This window comes from Achroia grisella, unplaced genomic scaffold (genome assembly GCF_030625045.1).
Source record: "Achroia grisella isolate CSIRO2021 unplaced genomic scaffold, CSIRO_AGI_Agris_v1 utg660, whole genome shotgun sequence".
Taxonomy (NCBI): domain Eukaryota; kingdom Metazoa; phylum Arthropoda; class Insecta; order Lepidoptera; family Pyralidae; genus Achroia; species Achroia grisella.
Genome location: NW_026712984.1, coordinates 500,480 through 522,249, shown reverse-complemented (window position 1 = coordinate 522,249; position 21,770 = coordinate 500,480). Strand labels below are relative to the sequence as shown.

Genomic DNA, 21,770 nt, shown 5'->3' with positions numbered 1-21,770 from the left:
GTAGCAGTCCATTGTCGCCAGTAGAACTAGGCGACAATTGCAGTCTGATTGTAGATATATCTACATTTTTCTGTTGTGTGCCATTTGCGCATTGAAGCACTTCAGACCCTATTTGAAAGAGTTACAGCAGTGTGTGGACAAAAGATTTAACATAAATATGATAATTTATTGAAGAATATCACTACTTAATGATTATATAAATTGAAACAAATATTTTATTTTTATTTATTAAATATAAGCTTAACTTAAAAATAAAATACGAGTAGGTGTTCCAATCTTCGTGTTTATTGGTCCCAAGTTGTTAAAATATACATTAGACATAATTTCCATACACATTCCATTCAGGTAATACATTACACATTCATATACTCAATATGAAGTTTATAAACAATATGAAAATACATGATTGATATCTGTTTTATAGTATAAAATTAATATTTGACTAAATCTCTTCACTTGCTATAATTTTGTCGAGATCTCTCATCCACAGTGTTTCTCTACATTTGAAGTGTCACGATCGCTGTAAATTACAATATTAAACATATTTTTATAATATCCTAGCTAACCGCTCCGACTTCGCACGGGTGTACACGTACTATACATATAAAACATCCTCTTGATTCACTATCTATTGCTAAAACTGCATTAAAATCCGTCGCACAGTAAAAGTTTAAAAGATTTTTTATATAACGAAGCGATTTCATCTGTTGCAAAATTTCAACCACTATATCATTCATTCCTTTCTGATTATTTTTTAGATAATCTTCACGACAAATTGCATTAAGTTTCGATTCATTTTTTGTCTTTAGTTTTATTCAGTCTTTAAATAAACTGAATGAAACGAATATTTATCCTTATATGTGAATGTGCCTATTATGTGGTGTTTAAATCTTTATTGTTTCACACATTTTGTCCTTTCTGACATGGAACAGGCAAAAGAAATGTCAACTTTATTATTCTTATAATTAAACAGCCATTATTTGTACGTCAATATTGGGAATCTAGAATATTCACAATATGAGCAATATTGTTAAATAAAAATAAACATTCAGACATTTTTAAATTGATATATTAAGTAGAGATTGTTGTAACAACTTACAAACTTACACATTGCTATAAATATCTGTCGACAACTGTACCATATGCAGGTGTTTTATAATATAAATATAGAATTTTACAATATTTTTCATGTAATTGGAATGTAAACGAATTGATGGTAACCATCACCTATACATGTGAAGCCCGTGATACCACTCATGTATTACCATTCCGGATGACAACGATATCATGCATTTAATCCTGTAACATTGCTTTATCTCATCCTTAATAGAAACACATCTTACAAACCAAATTGCTTGCATGGTAGTCTTCTATGATACTAGCTGTGCCTGTGATTTTGTCCGCGTGTTATGACCTTGTCCAAATAAAGAAAAAATATTCGATAATCTAACCCAATAATCCAAGAAAAAACATTCATCGTTCTAGCTTCAAAAATAACGACTTCCATAGATATGGTACAACACTTTTTTCGCATTAAAAAGCATCCTATGCATTATGCTGAGCAAGGTCCTATTCAGTAGATGTTTCGACAAACATACACATGCACGAACACGTAATTTGTGTACTGTTTTTTTTTTGTAATTATCGCAGTTTGTTATTTTTGTTTGTTTATTTGTTTAATATGTATTTTAGTTTTTTCTTGTACTGAATAAATATAATTTCATTTTATTTCTATGTAGTTCTATGCCAAATTTCATTTGGTACATAGAGTCTAGACCCTGAGAACATAGTAGTACATTTAATGTATGTTAGTCTGTAAGGTATTTATAATATGGGCCATGTAGCCTGAATTAAATAAATAAAATAAAATGGGTTCAGTACTTTTGGCGTGAAAGCACAACAGACAGATAGATAGACACTTACTTTCACATTTATAATTTACTAGCTGTTCCCACGAGTTCGTCCGCGCGGAATTTAACTTTATTTTCTAAAATAAAAGTAGCCTAAGTTACTCCTTATTACATCAGCTACCTGCCAAAAAAAGTTCCGTGAAAATCGGTCCAGCCATTTCAGAGATTAGTCTGAACAAACAGACAGACAGGCAGACAAAAATTGTGAAAAATGTTATATTGCTGTATGTACCGTATTTATATTCATATGCATGTAGTAAAAAACGGTTATTTCAACATTACAAACAGACATTCATTAAAAGGGTTATTTCATTATTACAAACAGAAACATTACCTGTATCAACTGTTAGCTGTTGGTGGTGGATGCACTCTTGCTCATCAACTTGGCCACCATCTCCTGGACGCGTTTCATCTCCTCCAGCTGTGACGTCACTTGATACAGACGGTTCTCGCGTTCCGCTACGGTCTTCTCCAATTGTTTTATCATCTGTGAAAATGTACCATTTACTAAGTAACTACAATTACATTTTGTTTCGTATTAACAAAAATCGTTGAATAATAAAAACTAATCCAAAATACGTGCAAAACCCTATCAGAGATCATCTTGTTAATAACATATGGATCATCTTGCCCACGCAGAGGTCCGATCGCTCCCCCGTCCAATTCAAACAGCGATCGAAATTAGTACGGCTTGAGCCGAGGTTCGAAGCCCTAGCGGTACCCTCAGACTAAAGTCGTATCCGTCAGGCGGGAGTTGACCGCTCCATAAGTCCTTCCATGGGTTTGGAGTGCCATCTGCACAGTGGAGTGCCATCTGCACATGCCACTGCCTAGGCCCGTCAGAGACGAGCGTTGAAAGATATTCTTAGGCGCGATGGTTTTATCTCCTCAGGATAGTGTGTTCTTTCTAAAGGAGATATTTCGTTTAGGCAAGAGTGGACTACAACCAAATAGAATGTGTAGCATTCCTCAACATGATATATATAATATGTGATATAGGTGAGATTTTAAAAAAGGTAAATATTATGATGAAACTTTAAGTAACTCAATATTTGAGCACGTTTGAAATTTCATTAAATATCTTCGGAATATGGTCCATATCTCGTACATCTTTCCCCTAACATACATACCGTGTCCTTATGCTCGAGGTCCCGTCTCAGCGCTGTTTCAGCCGCGGCTGCATCTTCCAGTCGTTTGTCGCGCTGTTTGACACGCTCCTCGAACTTAATCAGGACGCCCGCTAACTCACTGTTTTTGTTTGTCTGTAACGTACACAAATATATTAACAGTGTACTTGTAGTAATGAGTATAGATGAGTCTTATTACTACAGCCTGGGGTAAATTGTTAGTGTATAGGGTAAATCTCCGTAAAGGCGACGGATGAAAGACGACTGCATGCAACTGAAATGAGAATGTTGAGGTGGATGTGTGGTGTGACAAGAATGGATAAGATAAAGAATGAATACATTAGAGGAGGACGCCCGGTGTCAGAGAGCTGTTTTTGTTTGTCTGTAACGTAGGACAAATATATTTTAAGAAAGATGTTACAAATGAATGTGGATGGTTATAAGGGCAGTATAGAAAAAAGAGATGGATGGACTGTGTGAAAGATGATATGGTAAGAAAGGAAGTAAATAACGCGATGACTGCGAACAGGGATGAATGGAAACGAAAAATATATTACGCCGACCCCAAATAAATGGGATAAGGATGAAGCAGATGATGATGATGAGGGTAAATCTGCGGAGGTGGTGGGTGCTAAGTAAAGGGGAGTTACAGGCTCATTGGTAACCATCTACTATATCAATGGTACTACAGCCTGTATCCCTAAGGTTATGGGTCATTCAGTATCTAGACCACCTCCCTTCCCCTACCCAATTCTTCTATATCCCAGGTTGTCTGTAAGAGATTGCTTTGAGCGATGAGGCTGCCTATTGTTTGCATATTTTTCTTTTTTTGTAATTATTTGTTCTTATTGTTAACTATCGTGTGACGCACCATTAATTAAAAATGGTAAAGTCAATAATCATGTAACCTGAAACGGAACGTCAGAGGCCAGAACCAAAGTAATCTATGTAACATTGACAAGTGGATGACGGATAATTGAACGTAGGCAGCGGGAGTTTTGGAGCGAAAGTGTTGATATTATTATAAAAACAAATAAGAGATAGGTAATTGTGAATATTGTAGGCATTGAGGTGTTTCTCTCCCTGACTAACCGGCATTACGCCTAAGTCGTCAGGATACTAGTGATTTTAAAATTATATTTATGCACAATAAAGAGTTCTATTATTATAAGACATAAAATGGTTGTAACAAAACGCCTGCGAAACGATTCTTACAAAATTTTGTGTGTATATTCAGTAGGTATGAGAATGGGACGTAAACTATTTTTCATATCCCTAAATGATAAGGGTAGTCCACACACTTTTTTTTTTTAGAAATCTTCAATTATAAGTTTTTTATGTTTTGGTATTAAAAATTTAAATATACACGCAACCATAAATTTCACCCTTCTATTATCAACCCCTATTTTTTAATAATGATATTAATGTATATGTCAAAGTCAACTAATATTTATACGTATAGTTTTTGTCCTGGTTAATTCTTGGTGATTTACTCACAATTTTCTGACTTCATGATCCTTATATCTTCCTTTCGTTAGCACAGACATAATAATATCTTTGCAATTTTATTAATAACAAAAGCTCAGAATATTATTCTTGTGTAAGGATTAGTCATCAAAACACGCTTGAATAAAATAAATAACTACATATTAAAAAAATCATTTAAGAAGAAAATAACTTCATTATAGTTTTATTACCTGTTGTTCCAATTTCTTTTGTAAGGCTTTATTCTCGGCGTCTGCCTGCCGTACTTTGTCTTCCGCCTCTCTTTCTCTAACTTTCATCTCATTCTCTATATTCTGTAACAAAAAAAGGAAACTTTATCTTTAATACTTTTGCATACATTCAATTCAAATACGTTTAGTAAATTGAGTAACAAATATCTAAATAAATATACAAATTTTCACGAACACAATTATGTTATATAATAATAAATAATAATAATAATATAGGACGACCTCGGTGGTCTAGCGGTCTAGCACACTGCTTTACAACCGATGGTCGCGGGTTCGATTCCTCGCACAGCACAAACATTTGTATTCATGATTCATGTATGATTGTATCTGTCTGGATGTTTTCTATGTATAATATGTATGTATATACAAAAAAAATCTATGTATTTGTATCAGTTATCTAGTACCCATAACACAAGCTTTAGCTAGCTTAGCTGGATCTAGATGGCGCTGTGTGAATTGTCCAAAAAGAATATATATATAAGAGAAAAGTCGACTTGGAATGACAATTAAGCTAACATTCCACCTGATGGTAAGTGGCACCCCTCATATATATATACACGAAAAACATTACCGACATCACGTTATCATGCGCAATATCACTCTTGCGTTGTCATTCCAGAGAACTAATACGTCATGCCTCTTAACCTGTAATTTTATTACCTTATTTACACCCTACAACCGAAACATAGTTTACAAAGCAATGCTTATCGGCTGAAGTAACTGAGTCTGAGGTACCCACGTGGACAAGTTTTTTAAAGTTATCTCTGTTATTAATAAAAGTAATATTACTATATTATATTATAGTATATCATTCAGAAACATCATCATCTCAGCTCGGAAGACGTCCACTGCTGGACATAGGCCTCCCTCAAAAATCTCCACGATGATCGGTCCTGCGCTGCTCGCATCCAATGCCTTCCAGTGATCTTGAGCAGATCGTCGGTCCACCTTGCTGGAGGCCTTCCCACGCTGCGTCTTCCGGTCCGTATATCATTACATAGTATAAAGTCGCTGTCGCTGTCTGTCCCTATGTATGCTTAAATCTTTGAAACTACGAAACAGATTTTGAAGCGGTTTTTATAATAGATATAGTGATTCTAGAGGAAGGTCAAAATGGTCCAGCCATTCCAGAGATTAGCCGGAACAAACAGACAGACAGACAAAAATTGTAAAAAAATCTATTTTAGTGTATGTACCGTATTTATATTCATATGCGTGTAGTAAAAAACGGTTATTTCAATATTACAAACAGACACTCCAATTTTATTTATATGTATAGATACAGCCGTGCGAAGCCGGGGCGAGTAGCTATAGTAAGACGGGACATAGCGATATGAATAAATATAAAAAATACACTAACACTTAGCTGCAGCTTGAAGTCCTTCTGCAAATTCTCCTTTTGATTCTCTTTGTCCAACTTCTCGGCCGCTAACTTGGCGCGGAACCCTCGCAGCGTTATTTCCGCATCCTCCAACTGTTTGTGTAGCTCCTCTATTGTTTTTTTATGTCTAAATAAAAAAAAAACTTTTTTTGTTTATGCCAGCGAGCAAGTAATCATTATGTTTATACAGTTGTTTTGCATAGACGTCAATTCACGTGATTAAGATATAGCAGTTGAATGCTTACATTTAGGATTGAGTAAATATAATAATTTCATTTATTGTACCAGGAAATATTATAATTATAAATAATACAAGAAAGGAAGGAACTTTTTAATATCTACAGAAATAAAATTAAACTAAAATATTTTGATAAAAAAAGAATGAACACATATAATTAAAATAAAATAAAATATAATTTTTGTATCAGAGTTAGAAAAAGAAGGAAAAAATATTTTTTGTTTTTTATGATATTATCTTTATTTCCTATTTATTATATAACCTTAATGGAAATCATTGCCAAAAGTTAAAAAAAAAAAACAAAACTAAAAATAAAATAAATTCATTAAAAGTACATATACAATTAATTTGAATAAATAGATGTGTAAAATACAAAAAAAAACAAAATATACAAACACAAAAAGAGATTGCATCGGCCGGGAATCGAACCCGGGCCGCCCGCGTGGCAGGCGAGCATTCTACCACTGAACCACCGATGCTCATGACTGATTAGTGAATTTATAGACCACATTGTAAGTGAAAGTAGATTTATATAACAATATATGAATTACGTACATTATAACATATGGGAGACTTTTATTTACTAAAAGTAGGTGTATAGATACTGAGTACCAATATGAACAAATAATAGTCAACAAAATATATTCTGCAGGCTTAGTAATAAACTCGCAAATAATAAAATTGAATCATTTCACTAAGAAACAAAGTATATAATTCTATATAATTTCTATAACCATCATATGAACTGTGATAATGAGAAATTTAGTATTGCTCACTATCACAGTTCATATATAGATTTTAAAATTATATACTTTGTTTCTTAGTGAAATGATTCATTTTTATGATTTTCGAGTTTATTACTAAGCTTCATATTAGTCGTAGACTATTTGATGACCTAGCTGGTCTAACGGTTTAGCACACAGCCGTCCGATGGTCGTAGGTTGGATTCCACTATTATTATTATTTCACAATTTCATAACATATAGTTATTTTTATTGATGACATGTAGGGGCTTACATAACTTGTTTACACAATTGTATTTCTAAATATTGTTTAAGTCTATTGATTGCCGGATATCACTATTGTAGCGGGTCACCCTTTTTTGTATCAGTGACAGTTGCACTTGTCATTTTACTGACTGGAATTAATAATCTTACTTTAGCTAGATTTCCGTAATTGCTTATTATTATCATTGTATACATACTTTTCATTTTGCATCTGCGTGGTGTAAAGCACGTCCTGTTGTGAGGTATTCGTCGCTTGTAACATAGCGAGTGCGTGTTGTAATGACGCCATGTGCTCGCTGGCGCCCTGGTACACAAATCAATCAATAAATTCAATTTTAATAAATTCATACCAATACTAACTCTTTCTCGCGACTTCGTCTGTTTTAAAGATATCCTTCATCTATTCGCGTGGTACCGTCAGTTCGTAATACTGTCTGTTTGTTACCTTTTTTTTATGACTAAACGGGTGCAATAACCGTAAAGAAATTTAATGTTAAGATTTTATAAGGATTAAGGCTATTATATAAAAAAAAACAGATGAAGTTGTGGGTAAAAGCTAGTAAATAAATAAGATAAAATTGATCACTGAGCATGATTTAGTTCCAAGCTAAGTAATATTTATATAATTAATTAACTAAGAAATTTATACATATATGTGCTGAAATATGTATTTCAATATGACTGAGAATAAACTACCAAAAATCTATCATTTAATGGCGTCCCATCTAGTACTGTTCATTCATTCATAATTTAAGAGCTGTGCTCTTGTCGGTGGAGCTCCCGCCACCTTCCACGATCTTCCATCAGTCCTTTTAGCTGTTGATACGACACGACTCCAACTTTTTCTTTAACTTGCTTGATATAGCACTGTATACTATACAAAATGTATTGCATTACACATTAGCGACTCATCCCAGCTTTGCACGGGTGCATTACAAATATTTTAATTTCTCGGCTTGTTCTATAGTATAACACGCATGTATAATCTTACATATAAAATTCTCGTGTCACAGTTTTCGTTCCCATACTCCTCCGAAACGGCTTGACCGATTCTCATGAAATTTTGTGAGCGGTAGGTCTGAGAATCGGGGTACATCTATTTTTCATCCCCCTAAATGTTAGGGGTAGTCCACCCCTAATTTTTTTTTTTATTTTAAGGCAAAACAACGTTTGCCGGCACAGCTAGTACATATATATACTCCTTTTGAATCACTTTATCTTTTGCTGAAGACTGCTTTATAATCTGTTGTGTGATTAAAATATATTTTAGGGATCAAACAACAGCGGGGACTTTGTTTTGTACTATTTATGTAAAGACTAGCTGACCCGCGCCACTTCCTCTGCATGACACTTACTTGACATGTATCATTATATTTCGCGCAATTCACATATTATCATAATAAATTATAGCCTATGTGTTATTCTGCTGTATAATCTTTATTACTGTAAAGTTTCATCAAAATCCGTTCAGTAGTTTTTGCGTGAAAGAGTAACAAACATCCATCCGTACTCACAAACTTTTACGTTTATAATATCAGTAAGATTTCAATAATGTTAAGCTCCGATTAACAATATTAATAATGCAGTATATTAATAACGCAAAGTTATAAAAGGACTATATTTTAGTTATTTATAAATAATATGATTTACCTGCAACGCTACCGATTGCGAATGTAACCTCTGCTCCAAACATGTCATCTTGTACCCGTACAGCTCCATAACACTGGATGTAGCAATGTCCGTTATCTAAACAAAGGTTTTCGATTATAAATTGAACCATTTTTTTTCGTTTCGTTCAGTTTCGGTTATAAATTGAACAATTTTTTTTCGTTCTTTCGTTTTCGATTATAAATTGAAACAATATCAATCAAAAACGTTCGTTTTTTATTATAAATTGAACCATTATTTACATTTATTGTCCCACCCTCATATGCTAAGTTTATACGCTGGCGGGGCACCAGACGATGTCAGGATAGGAATTTAGATTACTTACATACCGGGGACAATTCACACAGCGCCATCTAGTCCGAAAATAAATAGACCTCTGGATATTAGACAACTAATAGAAATACTTTTTTTGGAAATAGATTTACGACCAGTTGTAACTTTTTAGGGGTGATTTTTATCCATTAACTTTCTCTTACATTAACAAGATCTCCTTTATACAACATTTTTATATTCAGAATACTTATTATAAAAAAATTAATAGTTATACTATTATTAGTATTGATCTGGGTATTTTCTATGTATATTAGGTTTGTATTTACAAAAAAAAAATCTATCTATTAATATCAGTTGTCTAGTGCCCATTACACAGGCTCTGCTTAGCTTGGAATTAGATGGCACTGTGTGAATTGTCCAGGGCTATTTAATTATTTATTTATTATTAAATATGGAAAAATAAGGCCTTTTATCTATCTATCTATCTAATAGTAACCTTCCCGCCGTGTAACGCGTCCGCTAGTTGCGTGACGAGCGCGTCTATAGCGTGCTCCTGCGCCGGCGCAAGTCTCTGCGTGCAACACTCGCCCGCAGCTTCCATCTCGCGAGGTGTTCCACACTCGCTGCTTATATCCGATATGCCTTGCAGACTCTCGCCGAATATCTGATAAAATATTGACAAGGATGTAAGATAGTCTTATACACTAGTAGTGCCTCGTAATTTTGTTTGCATTATGATTTAGAAGAAAGGGCGAGCACGCACTATTATCTCTTAGTGCGTAGCGTTCATTGTCTGAATTCATTATGCTCGACTCCTAATAGTCGTCTGTTTAATAGCCAATAACCTCAATTTTAAACCTTTTATATATATTTTCCGTACACTAAACAAAGTTACCAGAGGTAGACAGTACAAAGTCGTCTGCTTGGACCGTCGGACATATTTCAGTCGCCAAGTAGCAAATTTTGTAAGATTTGTTTCAATTGTAAGGTGCTATTAGGCAGTGAAATCACAGAATATGATATCTTAGTCATCTAAAATACTTATCAATTACAAAAAAAGTACCAAGGAAATTAAATTACGAGAAAGTTAGGAGGGCAATGGTGTTTGAGATACAGGATTTACCTAGTTTAGACACGACTGTACTGGACTTGGCGTTAAATAGTTTATAAAAATTACTTGCATTATACAGATACCTACGGGATATAAAAACTTAGTTTAATTCATTTTGTAAACTTATTATTATAACTAGCTGTTCCCGCGACTTTGTCCGCGTGGAAATTTAATTTAATTTTCTAAAATAAAAGTAGCATAAGTTACTCCTTATTACATCAGCTACCTGACAAAAAAGTCCCGTCAAATCGGTCCAGCCATTTAAGAGATTAGCCAGAACAAACAGATAAACAGACAGACAAAAATCGTAAAAAATGTTATTTAGTGTATGTACCGTATTTGTATTCATAAACATGTAACCAGCGGTTATTTCAATATCACAAACAGACACTTCAATTTTATTTATATGTATAGATTAGAAAAGTTAAAAAAGTTATACAGATTACATTAAGATAAGGAAAAAGTTATACAGCATATAGCAAGTTCATACCTGATTCATCTGATCGGAAGGAAAGTAATGATGCTTGACCAATTGCAATATTTGTCTACGACGTGAGCCGTTGCCGCCTGTGAGTCCGGCGCATAGCAGTTTCCGCACCTAAAACAACAGATAAATCTAGATGAGACATCCTAGATAGATGAAGTTGTGGTATCTCACTGGCCTGTAAACTGTTTAATATAAAAAAAATGTACATTTGATGTCTAATACTCTCCTAATCCTTACTAAATTTAATAATGATGAATGTTTTGCACTTTGCAAGTAAATAATGATAAGTTTTTTATAAATTGTAATTCCAAACATTGTGAATTGTAAGAGGAGGGAACTGGTACCTAAAATACAAGTTTCTACTTAGTACTTACCAGTACTTACCAGGGAACAATTTAAATTGTAAATATTGGATGCAAAATAAAAATTATTATTAATATTAATGTGAAAGTAGGGATGTTTGATACGCTTTCACGCAAAAACTAATGAACAGGACATCATGAAATTTTCTACACATGTTCTTGGAGGAATTAGAATGAATAAAGGACTCTTTTTATTTTAAAAAACATGCGAGCGAGCGAGCATGTAAAAGCTGGGAAAATTTTCCCTTAACTTTATTTCCTAAATTTTTGGACTCTATTTATCTTAAAAATTAAATCTATTATTTAAAATTATTTGTATGTGTTTAGGAACTGTTATAAGACGGAAATGATAACTTTGGTTTACAAATAAGCTACCATATAAAAATCGTTAATATAATAATGAATCCAATTGTTAAATTTTATGCTAAGTACTTATTTTAAAAACTTTCTCGTTTAGTACTCATAATTATGATAGTTAAACGAGTTACACGAATAATTTTATGGTAAATAAAGGTATTTCCTCTCTCGACGACTAGGTTGCATTAGCCGTGGTCACGAATTAACTGGAGAAAAAGCTCATGTCAATGTTGATGGTGTGTAGTGTAAAAGCAGCAAATTATAATGACGTAGAACAGTTATAGACAATAAATAAATATTAGATGTGGTGTGGTAGGTGTGACGAGTGTGGTAGGTTTGACAAGTGTATTAGGTATGACGAGTGTGGTGTACCTGGTGGTTTTTTTTTTTATTTTTTTTATTGGGTTGTTTGGGCTATTGTCAGATATCTGAACCTGTAGCAATGCAACCTACATAGATCTATTGTGCTCGTCCTTTTTCTAAGTTCGCTACCTAGATCCGTCAGGGATAAGAATTGAAGAATAGTCTTAGGAGCGATGGTTTTTATTTCCTCGGGAAAGAGTGTAAACTTTCCAAGGGAGATATTTCTCAAGTTTATGCATGAGTGGGCTACAACCCTATGTGTAGTGGCGTTTCCTCTTCAGTTTGGCAGAATCTGCAGATTTTTGTCGTGCATAGGCCTAGGTAAGCCATATGCTCGTTCAACTTAGTGTCCTGTGAGGGCCCTAGTCATCATATATGTTGTGTTGTGTTACCTGGTGGTGGGCGAGCAGGCGTCCGAGTGCGTCGTGCCAGCGTGCGGCCAGCGGCGACAGTGCGAGTGCGCTGCGGCACGACACCACCACCGCCGACTGGCCGGCCGCGCCGCCCAGCGCACCCGTCTACACCACAGCGGGAACAGAATTAACCACGTTACCAATGTTGACGACCCACCCCATAGCCGGCAATATACTACGACAGGTTGAATAGAAAAGAACAGAACATTCTCTATTCAAATAAACTTAAATTTAAGCACTTTTGAATAGTCAAACTCACTAGGAGTCGCCTGGTTTTGGAAATTCGACCGTAATGAGTTTAATTATAAGTTTGAACATTATTGAAATTCTATTGTAAATCATTCACTACACTACTACCTGTTAGGCTGTTAATTTGCCTATTTTGTCAATTTCTATGAGATTTAAATAAAATAATCTAAAAAATATATTAAAATGAAAAATATCTTTTTTAATCTTTAATTTATTGAAACAAAAACCGTGCGATAAAAAGTTTGCAGACCACAGTATAAATAAACAAAAGAGTACATCGCGTGTGTGTATCAAATACATTGTAGTAATGTTTTTTTAATTTAAAATAAAAACATTATGCAAAATTTCAAACTCCACCGTTACAAGTTTCATAAAAGGGGTTACAAACAAAGGTTTTACTTCACATATTTATATTATGATGATTTTAATTGTAATTTGAGGACACGTAGTCCTTTATATTTGCTTATATGCCTTAATATTCTATGAACAGCAACATATAAATTCCCTATATGAATAATTATACAATTTACTTTATTAAATTTACTTGAGCTGTGATAAAAGTCCCCAGCATAAAGAGGAAAAGTGATTAAAAAATACATAAAAACAACAATATTCACAATTAACTTTTCAGTTATGTTCTTCATACATATCTGAACAATTATTCAATTAAAGATTGCTGCTTACTTCGGATGTATACTGCAGTACACTATACAGCGTGTCCTCAAATGTGTCTGGTGTCACTTCGTTGAGTACCCGTTCTTGTGTCTCGCTCGTCTCGCACAAAGCACCCACTACTTGTAACTGAAACGAACGTATCATTTTTTTAACAATTTTAAACATATATTTCAATGTCCTCAGTCCTACCAGATTTATTCTGCTGTTGTTATTTTCTGATAACAATTCTAATGTGTAATAATGTTTATTTGTATTTTATCTATATACTCATAGTCAAATAACTTAGGCATCGTTTGTACAATTTCCGATATAACGTGCAAATAAGTTAGTATTTTTATTTATAACTCTACACGCGACTTCGTCCGCGTGGAATTTAAATTTATTTTTCTAAAATATATAAAAGGAGTCTACGTTATTCCTATTACATTAGCTACCTGCCAAAAAAGGTCCCGTCAAAATCGGTCCCGCCATTTCAGAGATTAGCCGGAACAAATAGACAGACAGACAGAAAAATATTATAAAAAATGTTATTTTGGTGTATGTACCTACCGTATTTATATTAATATGCATATAGTAAATAACTGTTATTTAAATATTACAAACAGACAACCCAATTTTATTTATATGTATAACTCCTAGTTTGACTACAAATAGTAACTAGTTCTTACGAGTTTAACGCAAAATTTGAAACTAATTTGTTATCAGTACTGAGACAGTAACCCATAAAAATCGGTATTTAACATTAATTTCCGATAGTGGCACAACACTATATAAGGATCGTAAAAGAAACTAGCAACATACGCAAAGCTAATTATGTCTCAGAGATAAACAGACACTCCTCTGGTGTGAAGATATAAAAGCAGACAAATATTTTTCTGACAGTATCTCTCAAACTTGCCGATTAGGCACATTGATTTAAGAAGAAAAAGTATAATATATCATTAAAATAAGTATTGCAGTTGCTAAGTAACAGTTGATATGTAACGTGCAACTGAATCAGATCGAGAATAAATTATATTTGCTGCTGTATACAATCCACTAAATGTCTCTATCAAAACCGGGATGTGATTTTTTTAATTATGCATCATAGACCTAACAAAAATAGTGGATATTTGTGTACTTACCCATTGCAACCCTGCTTTGCCTGGCTCCAGCGCTGGCGGCACTAATAGACTGGGCAGGCCGTCACTTATAACAGATATCAGATCTTGGGGCAAACGACCTTCATCTATGGATAAAATAAATTTTAACTGATATAAAATTAAAATAAGATAAACAATTTATTTAAAAAATAAGTAAACTCGAATCGAAATGATAAACTATAACTTTAATAAGAAATAATAAATAATAACATTTATCTTATTTATTCAGATATTAATTATTTACATTTTACATTTCCTAACATCTATACATATATCTATATCTGTTTGCTAACAAGCATAGTGTTCGAGCGCTATCGAACATGAGTTATTGACAGCCGCTAGGCCGGGACACCTATCACTTTGTCTTGCGCCTACGACGTCACCGCACGCGTACCTTATTAATTAGATAATGTTCCTTGTACTATTATAACTCCTCGTATTAAATATATTAATTTACAGTCCACTACGCATTTTATTTACGAGTCATCAACACATAGGCTTCCTCCAAATGTCTCTATTGTTAGCAGTTCTGGTCCAAGTACCACCTGCCACCACTTTGATATCACCTATCCATCTGTATCACGTATCATTCTGTACGGTGTTTGATATCACGTATCATTCTGTACGGTCCTCTTCTCCTTTGAAAAGGAGAGGAGACAATACGAAATACCCGTATCATATTCGTTTAGGAACCTCTTTTTCATAAGAACATAAGAAACTTGTTTTATTATCTATATTTGACGGCTGATATCAGTATGACAGACGACAGTATGTCATCCTCCCCACCGACCTCAAATAGTGGGATAAAAGATGAATAAAACATTTTGTTTTACCTTTGTACTGTAACACAATAGCGGCAAACAACTCGAGGGACTCCGGGAGGCAGACTTGATTAGCTTTCATACACAGACAAACCAACTGGATGTGATGACACCGCAATGAATACAGATCTGGAAAATGTAAATATTTTTTATATAATTGATGGTAAGTGTTAATCTTGGTCTACTCTATGACTATATGTCATATATTGTAAGAGGTTGATAGGGGAGGTGAATGGTTGTATGGAAGCTAGAAGCTTGAAACTATATTTATGCTGTTGATTAATTATAAATAAATAAATAATATGACATTCAAAGTTAATCATTTTACCCTTAATAAGTTAAATTAAAATATAGATAAGTTTGTATAAATATTCTTTTTCTCTAAAACTCAATCATATATGTATCTTTCATCGTTAACATAGCGTTCATCAGATTTTTTTTTCCACCGTTTTTCCTTCAACTTACTTTGAAAATCCCAATCATTCGAAAATTTTTGGGTTAATTTTATTTATTTATTTCTGGCAACATTATTGTATAACAATATTGGCCTATATTATATATACCTTAAAGACTTACATATGTAGAAAATAATAAAATATAATACATACATCAGAATTTTTAAAGTAAATCCACTGATTACCCTAATATTCTTACAAATTTTACCTCTTCATAATATTTGTATAGGCGACAATTACAATTTAGCGTCAGGTGGCCCATCTGCTTATTTGCCATTCAATTAACAAAGAACAACTCCGACGCCGTTCTTCTTCCGTCTCTTCGTATCTGGTGCAATGTATATATTGGTGGTATATACATTGCACCTTCTTTGGAAAGTCAAAGAGTCGTCGGCAAGGGCCGTCGGAGCTAAACATTATGCTATAATCATCTTATATTAAAGAAATAGAGATTGCTACAACAACTGGACCTCTGCGGTGCGGGTTACTATTAAATATTTACCTACCTAAGTTTACTACAACGGTAAGGAACTTGAGTGCATTTTGGAGACAGCTATGCGCTTGTTCAGGTTCTTCACTATCATCAGATGCCACCTTGCACAAGTTATCGAGGTCCTGAAGTTTAAATAAAAGAAAAATATATTATACAAAGTTAGTGATAAATCAAATAGTAATGAAACTGATCAATTTTATCAGAGAAGTAGAGAGAGAATTAATTTTTAAAATCTACATACATCCAGCGCGGTATCGTGATCAATTTCGTATGAAATGACAAATAGTTTATCAGATTCTCCACTTAATTTCTTCGTGAAATTTCTTCAGGTTTGGATTGTTATTATATTACATAGAAATACTAATATTCCAGTTGATAATAATGTATATTATGATTGTTGTAGCCTTAGGAAACCCTCTTTGGCGTTTCCCGGTCTTTTTTTTTTTAATTTACAAACTTAAGCCATTTATTAGTAGTCAATATACGATTGGTATCTAACGATAGCAGGCCAAAATATTAATCAAGTACAAAGTAAGTACTTATTATACAAACGTGATATTGAAAGGATGTATATGATTGGTGTGGACTTTGTTAAAAGTCGTCTGTGGTTGTCCATTTATACTCTGTTTCAGCCGCCAAGAAGCTTGCATTGTATGCTGTTTCGATTATATATATCGGACTAGCTTACCCGTGCAACGTGCTATCTGCTTAATATTTTGCTCAATTTATATATCTTTTTAAATTATAACCTGTCTATGTGTTATTCCAATGTATAAGCTATATTACTGTACATTAAAATCCGTTCAGTAGTTTTTGCGTGAAAGAGTAACAAACATATACTCACAAACTAAAGGCAACGTTTGCCATTTATCAACATTAGGTGAGTAGGTAATACCCACATAAAACATATAAACACAAATGTTTATATGTTTGAGAAACTATTTGAATGTGGATAAGATGTTTGTACACATATTAAAGAAACTTTTGCACGTATTCATAATTAAACTTGGTACATATATCTAAAGTAATAGATATCTAAAGTCGAAATATCCTTTTTGAAATGAAATTAAATAAAATTCTACCTGTAATAAATTGTTATGACATACCTTCAAAGCTTCTTTTAGTGCGGCCGTGAAATTTGGATATGTGAGTACGTATGTTTTCAGATTACTATCCGTACATAGATCATTGATGAATGTATACGCATGGAGCAACTGCGTCGCGTCTCTTTCACTGAAAACGATAATTCGATATATATTATCTTAACTAGTTGCACCCGCGAATTCGTACGCGTGGAATTTAACTTTATCTTTGTAAAATGAAATATTTTCTCTAAAATAAAAGTAGCCTAAGTTACTCCTTATTACATCAGCTACCTGTCAATAAAAGTCCCATTAAAATCTGTCCATAGCCCATTCAGCCATTTCAGAGATTAGCCGGAACAAACAGATTGACAGACAAAAAGACAATTGTAGTCGCAGAGCTTGTGCTATACATAACAAGACAATCAATTGTCTTGTTTTGTACCCATAACACAACCTCTGCTTAAATTGCAACTAGATGGCATTGTGTAAATTTTCCTGAGATATTATTATTAAAAAAAAAAAAGAAACACAACTTACTAAGCTGTACGGCTGTAATATGGTATCCAGCGGTATGGTATACAGCGGTATCTAAGCTGGATGACTTTGTACAAAGTGTAACTAGGTTATGATGACTATTACAAATTATGTAGTGTGATACTAACGCGATGGCCTTGTTGAATGTGCGCAGCGTGCAGCAGAGGTAGCTGTGGACGTCTTGCTGGCGGACGGCAGCCGCGCCGCGACTCGCGCCCGACAAGCACAGCAGCAATCGGCACGTCGCCACGCCGCCGTAACCACCGTCCTGTAATTTTTTATTATTTCTCAGCAAACATTCCGTCGTTCGATCGACATCGATTATCGGTATAATAACAGCAATAATAATATAAAAAAGTTAGTTTTATTACCAGTTCTTATCGACTGAAAAAGTTAACTAAACTGGACAGTGAGAAAAATATGATGTGCACAAGAGGCACATAGATCTTTTTTTTATGGATGATAATGGAATGGAGCACCCGCCTGCGCTAGCTGCGCTGGCAGGGCCTCATTGGAGGATGAAGATGAGATAAGATGAACATGAGGTCAGGTCAACTGACAAATTCATCAGGAATTTATCACGATGGTTTCCAGAGGAAACCGCGTGGAGGTCAACCTGACATGGTACATTGTTAGTTATGGGGTTATGAATACACATTACTAACTATCTCCTTCCCCTGGCTGATAATTTTTTTTTTAAGGATGATAATGTAATGGTGCACCGCCTGCGCTAACGGTTTACGCTGGCGGGGCACCAGTGGAAGATGATAAGATGAGCATGAGGTCAGGTCAGTCAGCCCATCGTGACAAATTCACCGGAAATTTATCACGATGGTTTCCAGAGGGAACCGCGTGGAGGTCAACCTGACATGGTACATTGTTAGTTTTGAATCCACATTAATAACAATCTCCTTCGCCCCGGCTGATAGATATTATGTGTATGTATTTTGAAATTGCGTGTGCCATGGACATCATCATATGATGCCCCTACCCTCCATGCGTTTCCATTCCATAGGACTGAGATGCCATGCCTCTGTAACCTGTAATTTAACTGCCATATCTCACCCAACCAAAACAAAGCTTACAAAGTGTCTAACCCCATCTGGGATATCTCTACTAATATTATAACGTATGTGAGTTTAGATGTTTGATAAGGATAAATCATTAAGATCTGTCAGCATTGTAAACAACCTCATCTTGAAAATTGTAAATTTAATAATATACCTTAAGGCTAATGAGATGCACCACAAAATCCTTTGTGTCAACTATCCTCATCAAGGCATATATTGCCGGCAAGTTTCCATAGCACATATTCACAAGCACAGTCAGTGACTTATGGCCTATGATCTTGTATTGAGGCTCCATCATTGGTTGTAAGATCCAATCAGTTAACTGTTTCATTAGACCAGAGAGATATGATTCTTGCCAACTAATTTTTATGCCATATGATATTTCCTGAAAAGGTATGAAAATAATTATACATGTAAACATAACATATGGTTATTTAGAGTTAAACCAGTGGTTCAGAAAGGTAATTGCACTTCAATCCAATTAATAAAAAATCCAAAACTCTGTTCTCTACTGACTGTCTAAGATTGGGTTCACATTATTCAGTTTAGGTTCAGTTCAGATGAACCATAGTATTCTATATTATAGTTTTGCAATACTGACCTGCATTACAGAAAGAACTTTAATTTTTTTGTCATTGGATATTGTGTCAGATAGCAATCGTGTAAGGATTGGCATGAATCTGAAATAATAATAATACAATCATGTTAAAAAAGAATACATTATAAAATGGGCTAACATTATCAGGTTTAACCCACCAATTTGGAATCTCGTTTTACACACCCCACCCTCTTTGGAAGTGTACTAATTGACGAGGCCGAACCGATAATGTCAGCTCACCCTCACACAATAGTCAGAAGGGTTCCAAATTAAAAGAACATACAAATACATAACATACAAGTATAAGACAATATAACAATAAGTAATGTTCATGGTGCCGTTATCACCATACTAGCTGACCCATGTAATTTCATTTACATTCCATTTCCCCAGCTTTTGCAATATTTTTCATTGCAGCTGCACTCCTATTGATCATAGCATAATGTTATATAGCTTATAGCCTTCGTCGGCAAATGGACTATCCAACACAATAATATTTTTCGATTCGAACAGTTCCATTTGTAGTTCCTGAGATTAGCATGTTCAAACAAACTTTTCAACTTTTTAATATTAGTATAGATTGTAGTCTCTTCTATGACACTATAAGTTTTAAAACTACAACTTCTGAGTTCTTTTCTTTGCTTATTTTGGAGGACCTGGGGGTGGGGGAGTCTGTATGATGATTAGCATCGGTCATAATTTAACAGATGGCAACCCTCACATTGTCTTTGTTAAAAAAACAATACATTAATTGAGAGATTGTTTACGTAAGCATGGGGGGAGGGGTTTTCTATATATAATATGCTATTTACAAAAAAAAATGAGGGGTATATTGTGATAAATCTGCTTAACACAAGCTCTAGCTTGAACAGCCCCTCTTCTATGACACTATAAGTTTTAAAACTACAACTTCTGAGTTACACATAATATGTAAATACTTGCTTACACCCTGGAGAATTTGTTAATGAATTTGTCCTGCAATTTTTTTTACAGCTAGTGTAATATTTATGTGAGTTTTTTATAAGTAAACAATCAAAATAGCATATTTACTTATATGTATGTGTCAGAGCATGTCTTGCGCTGGGTTCGATGGCAGCACGTGCCAGTACAGCAACACCAGCCCAGTGTGGACCTCGACCGTCGCACATCACACGCCATAATGAGCTGAAGAAGGCACAAACCTCGGACCGGCCCGGGGAGAATATTGTTAAATCACAAGACGAAGCTACAAGCTGAAATTATACATCACACATCAATTAGCCTGAATAAACTTAAGTATGCCCTGAAATGGCGCACCTGTGCTAATGATATATGAATGCGAGGATCCAGGAAGATGACAGGGTAAGGAAGCAGTCCAGTCAGTTGTGGCAAGTTTACCACTAACTAAACAGAATGGTTTCTAAAGTTCGTAGTGTAATATTTATTATCATACAATACACTTCTAATAAATATTTTTATCCAAGTCAAGAATTGGATAAAAATGTTTTTTAGAAGGAAACAGATCTTTAGTTTTATACTTTATACTCTATAAAATATCGAGAACTCAATATAAATAAAAGGTGGTAAGATTGCCTGATTTTTACTAATTATACGTATATAAAAGAAATTATTGGGTACACACTCCCAAATATCGAGTCATCAAATTCACAGCAGATTCACTATGAGTAGTTTCAAATTCACGAGCAGCAGTCACAAAGGCCTTTAAGTTTGCAAATTTTCCAGCATCCGAATAGTTACTATTGCAATATTCGGCGCCGTCCACTTCCATTTTCAAGAGATTTATTAAAAGTCTTCACTGATTAAAGTACAGTTATTAATTAATTACAAAAAATATAGTTAAAATCATGTGTGCCAATTCTCTACTTCAAAATATTTACAAAAAAATGTCACATCCAAAAGCAGACTAGAAAAGTTTCAAATGAATTCAACTGTTATTGGTTTGGTTTTATTTTTTTTTATAATTTGACATTTCGGCGTGTTTGTTTATCAAAATCTGTATTGTGATTGGTCAATTTTATAACCTCCAGACCAGAGACGAATTTAGTTACAGCAACACTGTTGCCTAGTTACGGTTTCCCGCTGCTTATTTTATTTGCCGCTATCATGCGAGATTAAAGTACAAATGAATATGTACGATATAAAAAAGAAATAAACTTATATTTTTAATGCTAATCGACAAAATACTAACATTATGTAATATGGAAAAATGAAAAAC

General features: G+C 34.1%; 1 protein-coding gene and 1 non-coding gene across 2 annotated transcripts; both read right to left on the bottom strand.

Annotated features, from left to right (window-relative positions):
- Positions 1-271: 271 nt before the first annotated feature.
- Positions 272-21,503, bottom strand: LOC131849651 (uncharacterized). Its single transcript, XM_059199763.1, has 20 exons — positions 21,177-21,503; positions 20,606-20,787; positions 19,559-19,637; positions 19,112-19,342; positions 18,016-18,155; positions 17,375-17,501; positions 16,282-16,390; positions 15,333-15,449; positions 14,482-14,585; positions 13,367-13,483; positions 12,413-12,538; positions 10,942-11,049; positions 9,837-10,004; positions 9,050-9,145; positions 7,597-7,703; positions 6,134-6,281; positions 4,735-4,836; positions 3,041-3,172; positions 2,245-2,397; positions 272-520 (listed from the first exon to the last, which is right to left on the bottom strand). The coding sequence occupies exons 1-19, from the start codon at positions 21,321-21,323 to the stop codon at positions 2,257-2,259; spliced, it is 2,481 nt and encodes an 826-aa protein (XP_059055746.1). The 5' UTR covers positions 21,324-21,503; the 3' UTR covers positions 272-520; positions 2,245-2,256.
- On the bottom strand, positions 6,801-6,871 carry Trnag-gcc (transfer RNA glycine (anticodon GCC)). Its single transcript has one exon. It is a non-coding gene; the product is annotated as a tRNA-Gly (tRNA).
- Positions 21,504-21,770: the final 267 nt, after the last annotated feature.

Excerpts from the sequence above, each read along its gene's own strand:
- LOC131849651 (XM_059199763.1), bottom strand. The coding sequence starts at position 21,323 with ATGGAAGTGGACGGCGCCGAATATTGCAATAGTAACTATTCGGATGCT. Across the intron at positions 16,391-17,374 it reads CACTAAAAGAAGCTTTGAAG|GACCTCGATAACTTGTGCAA; the intron begins GTATGTCATAAC and ends TTTAAACTTCAG. Across the intron at positions 15,450-16,281 it reads TACCGTTGTAGTAAACTTAG|ATCTGTATTCATTGCGGTGT; the intron begins GTAGGTAAATAT and ends TACATTTTCCAG.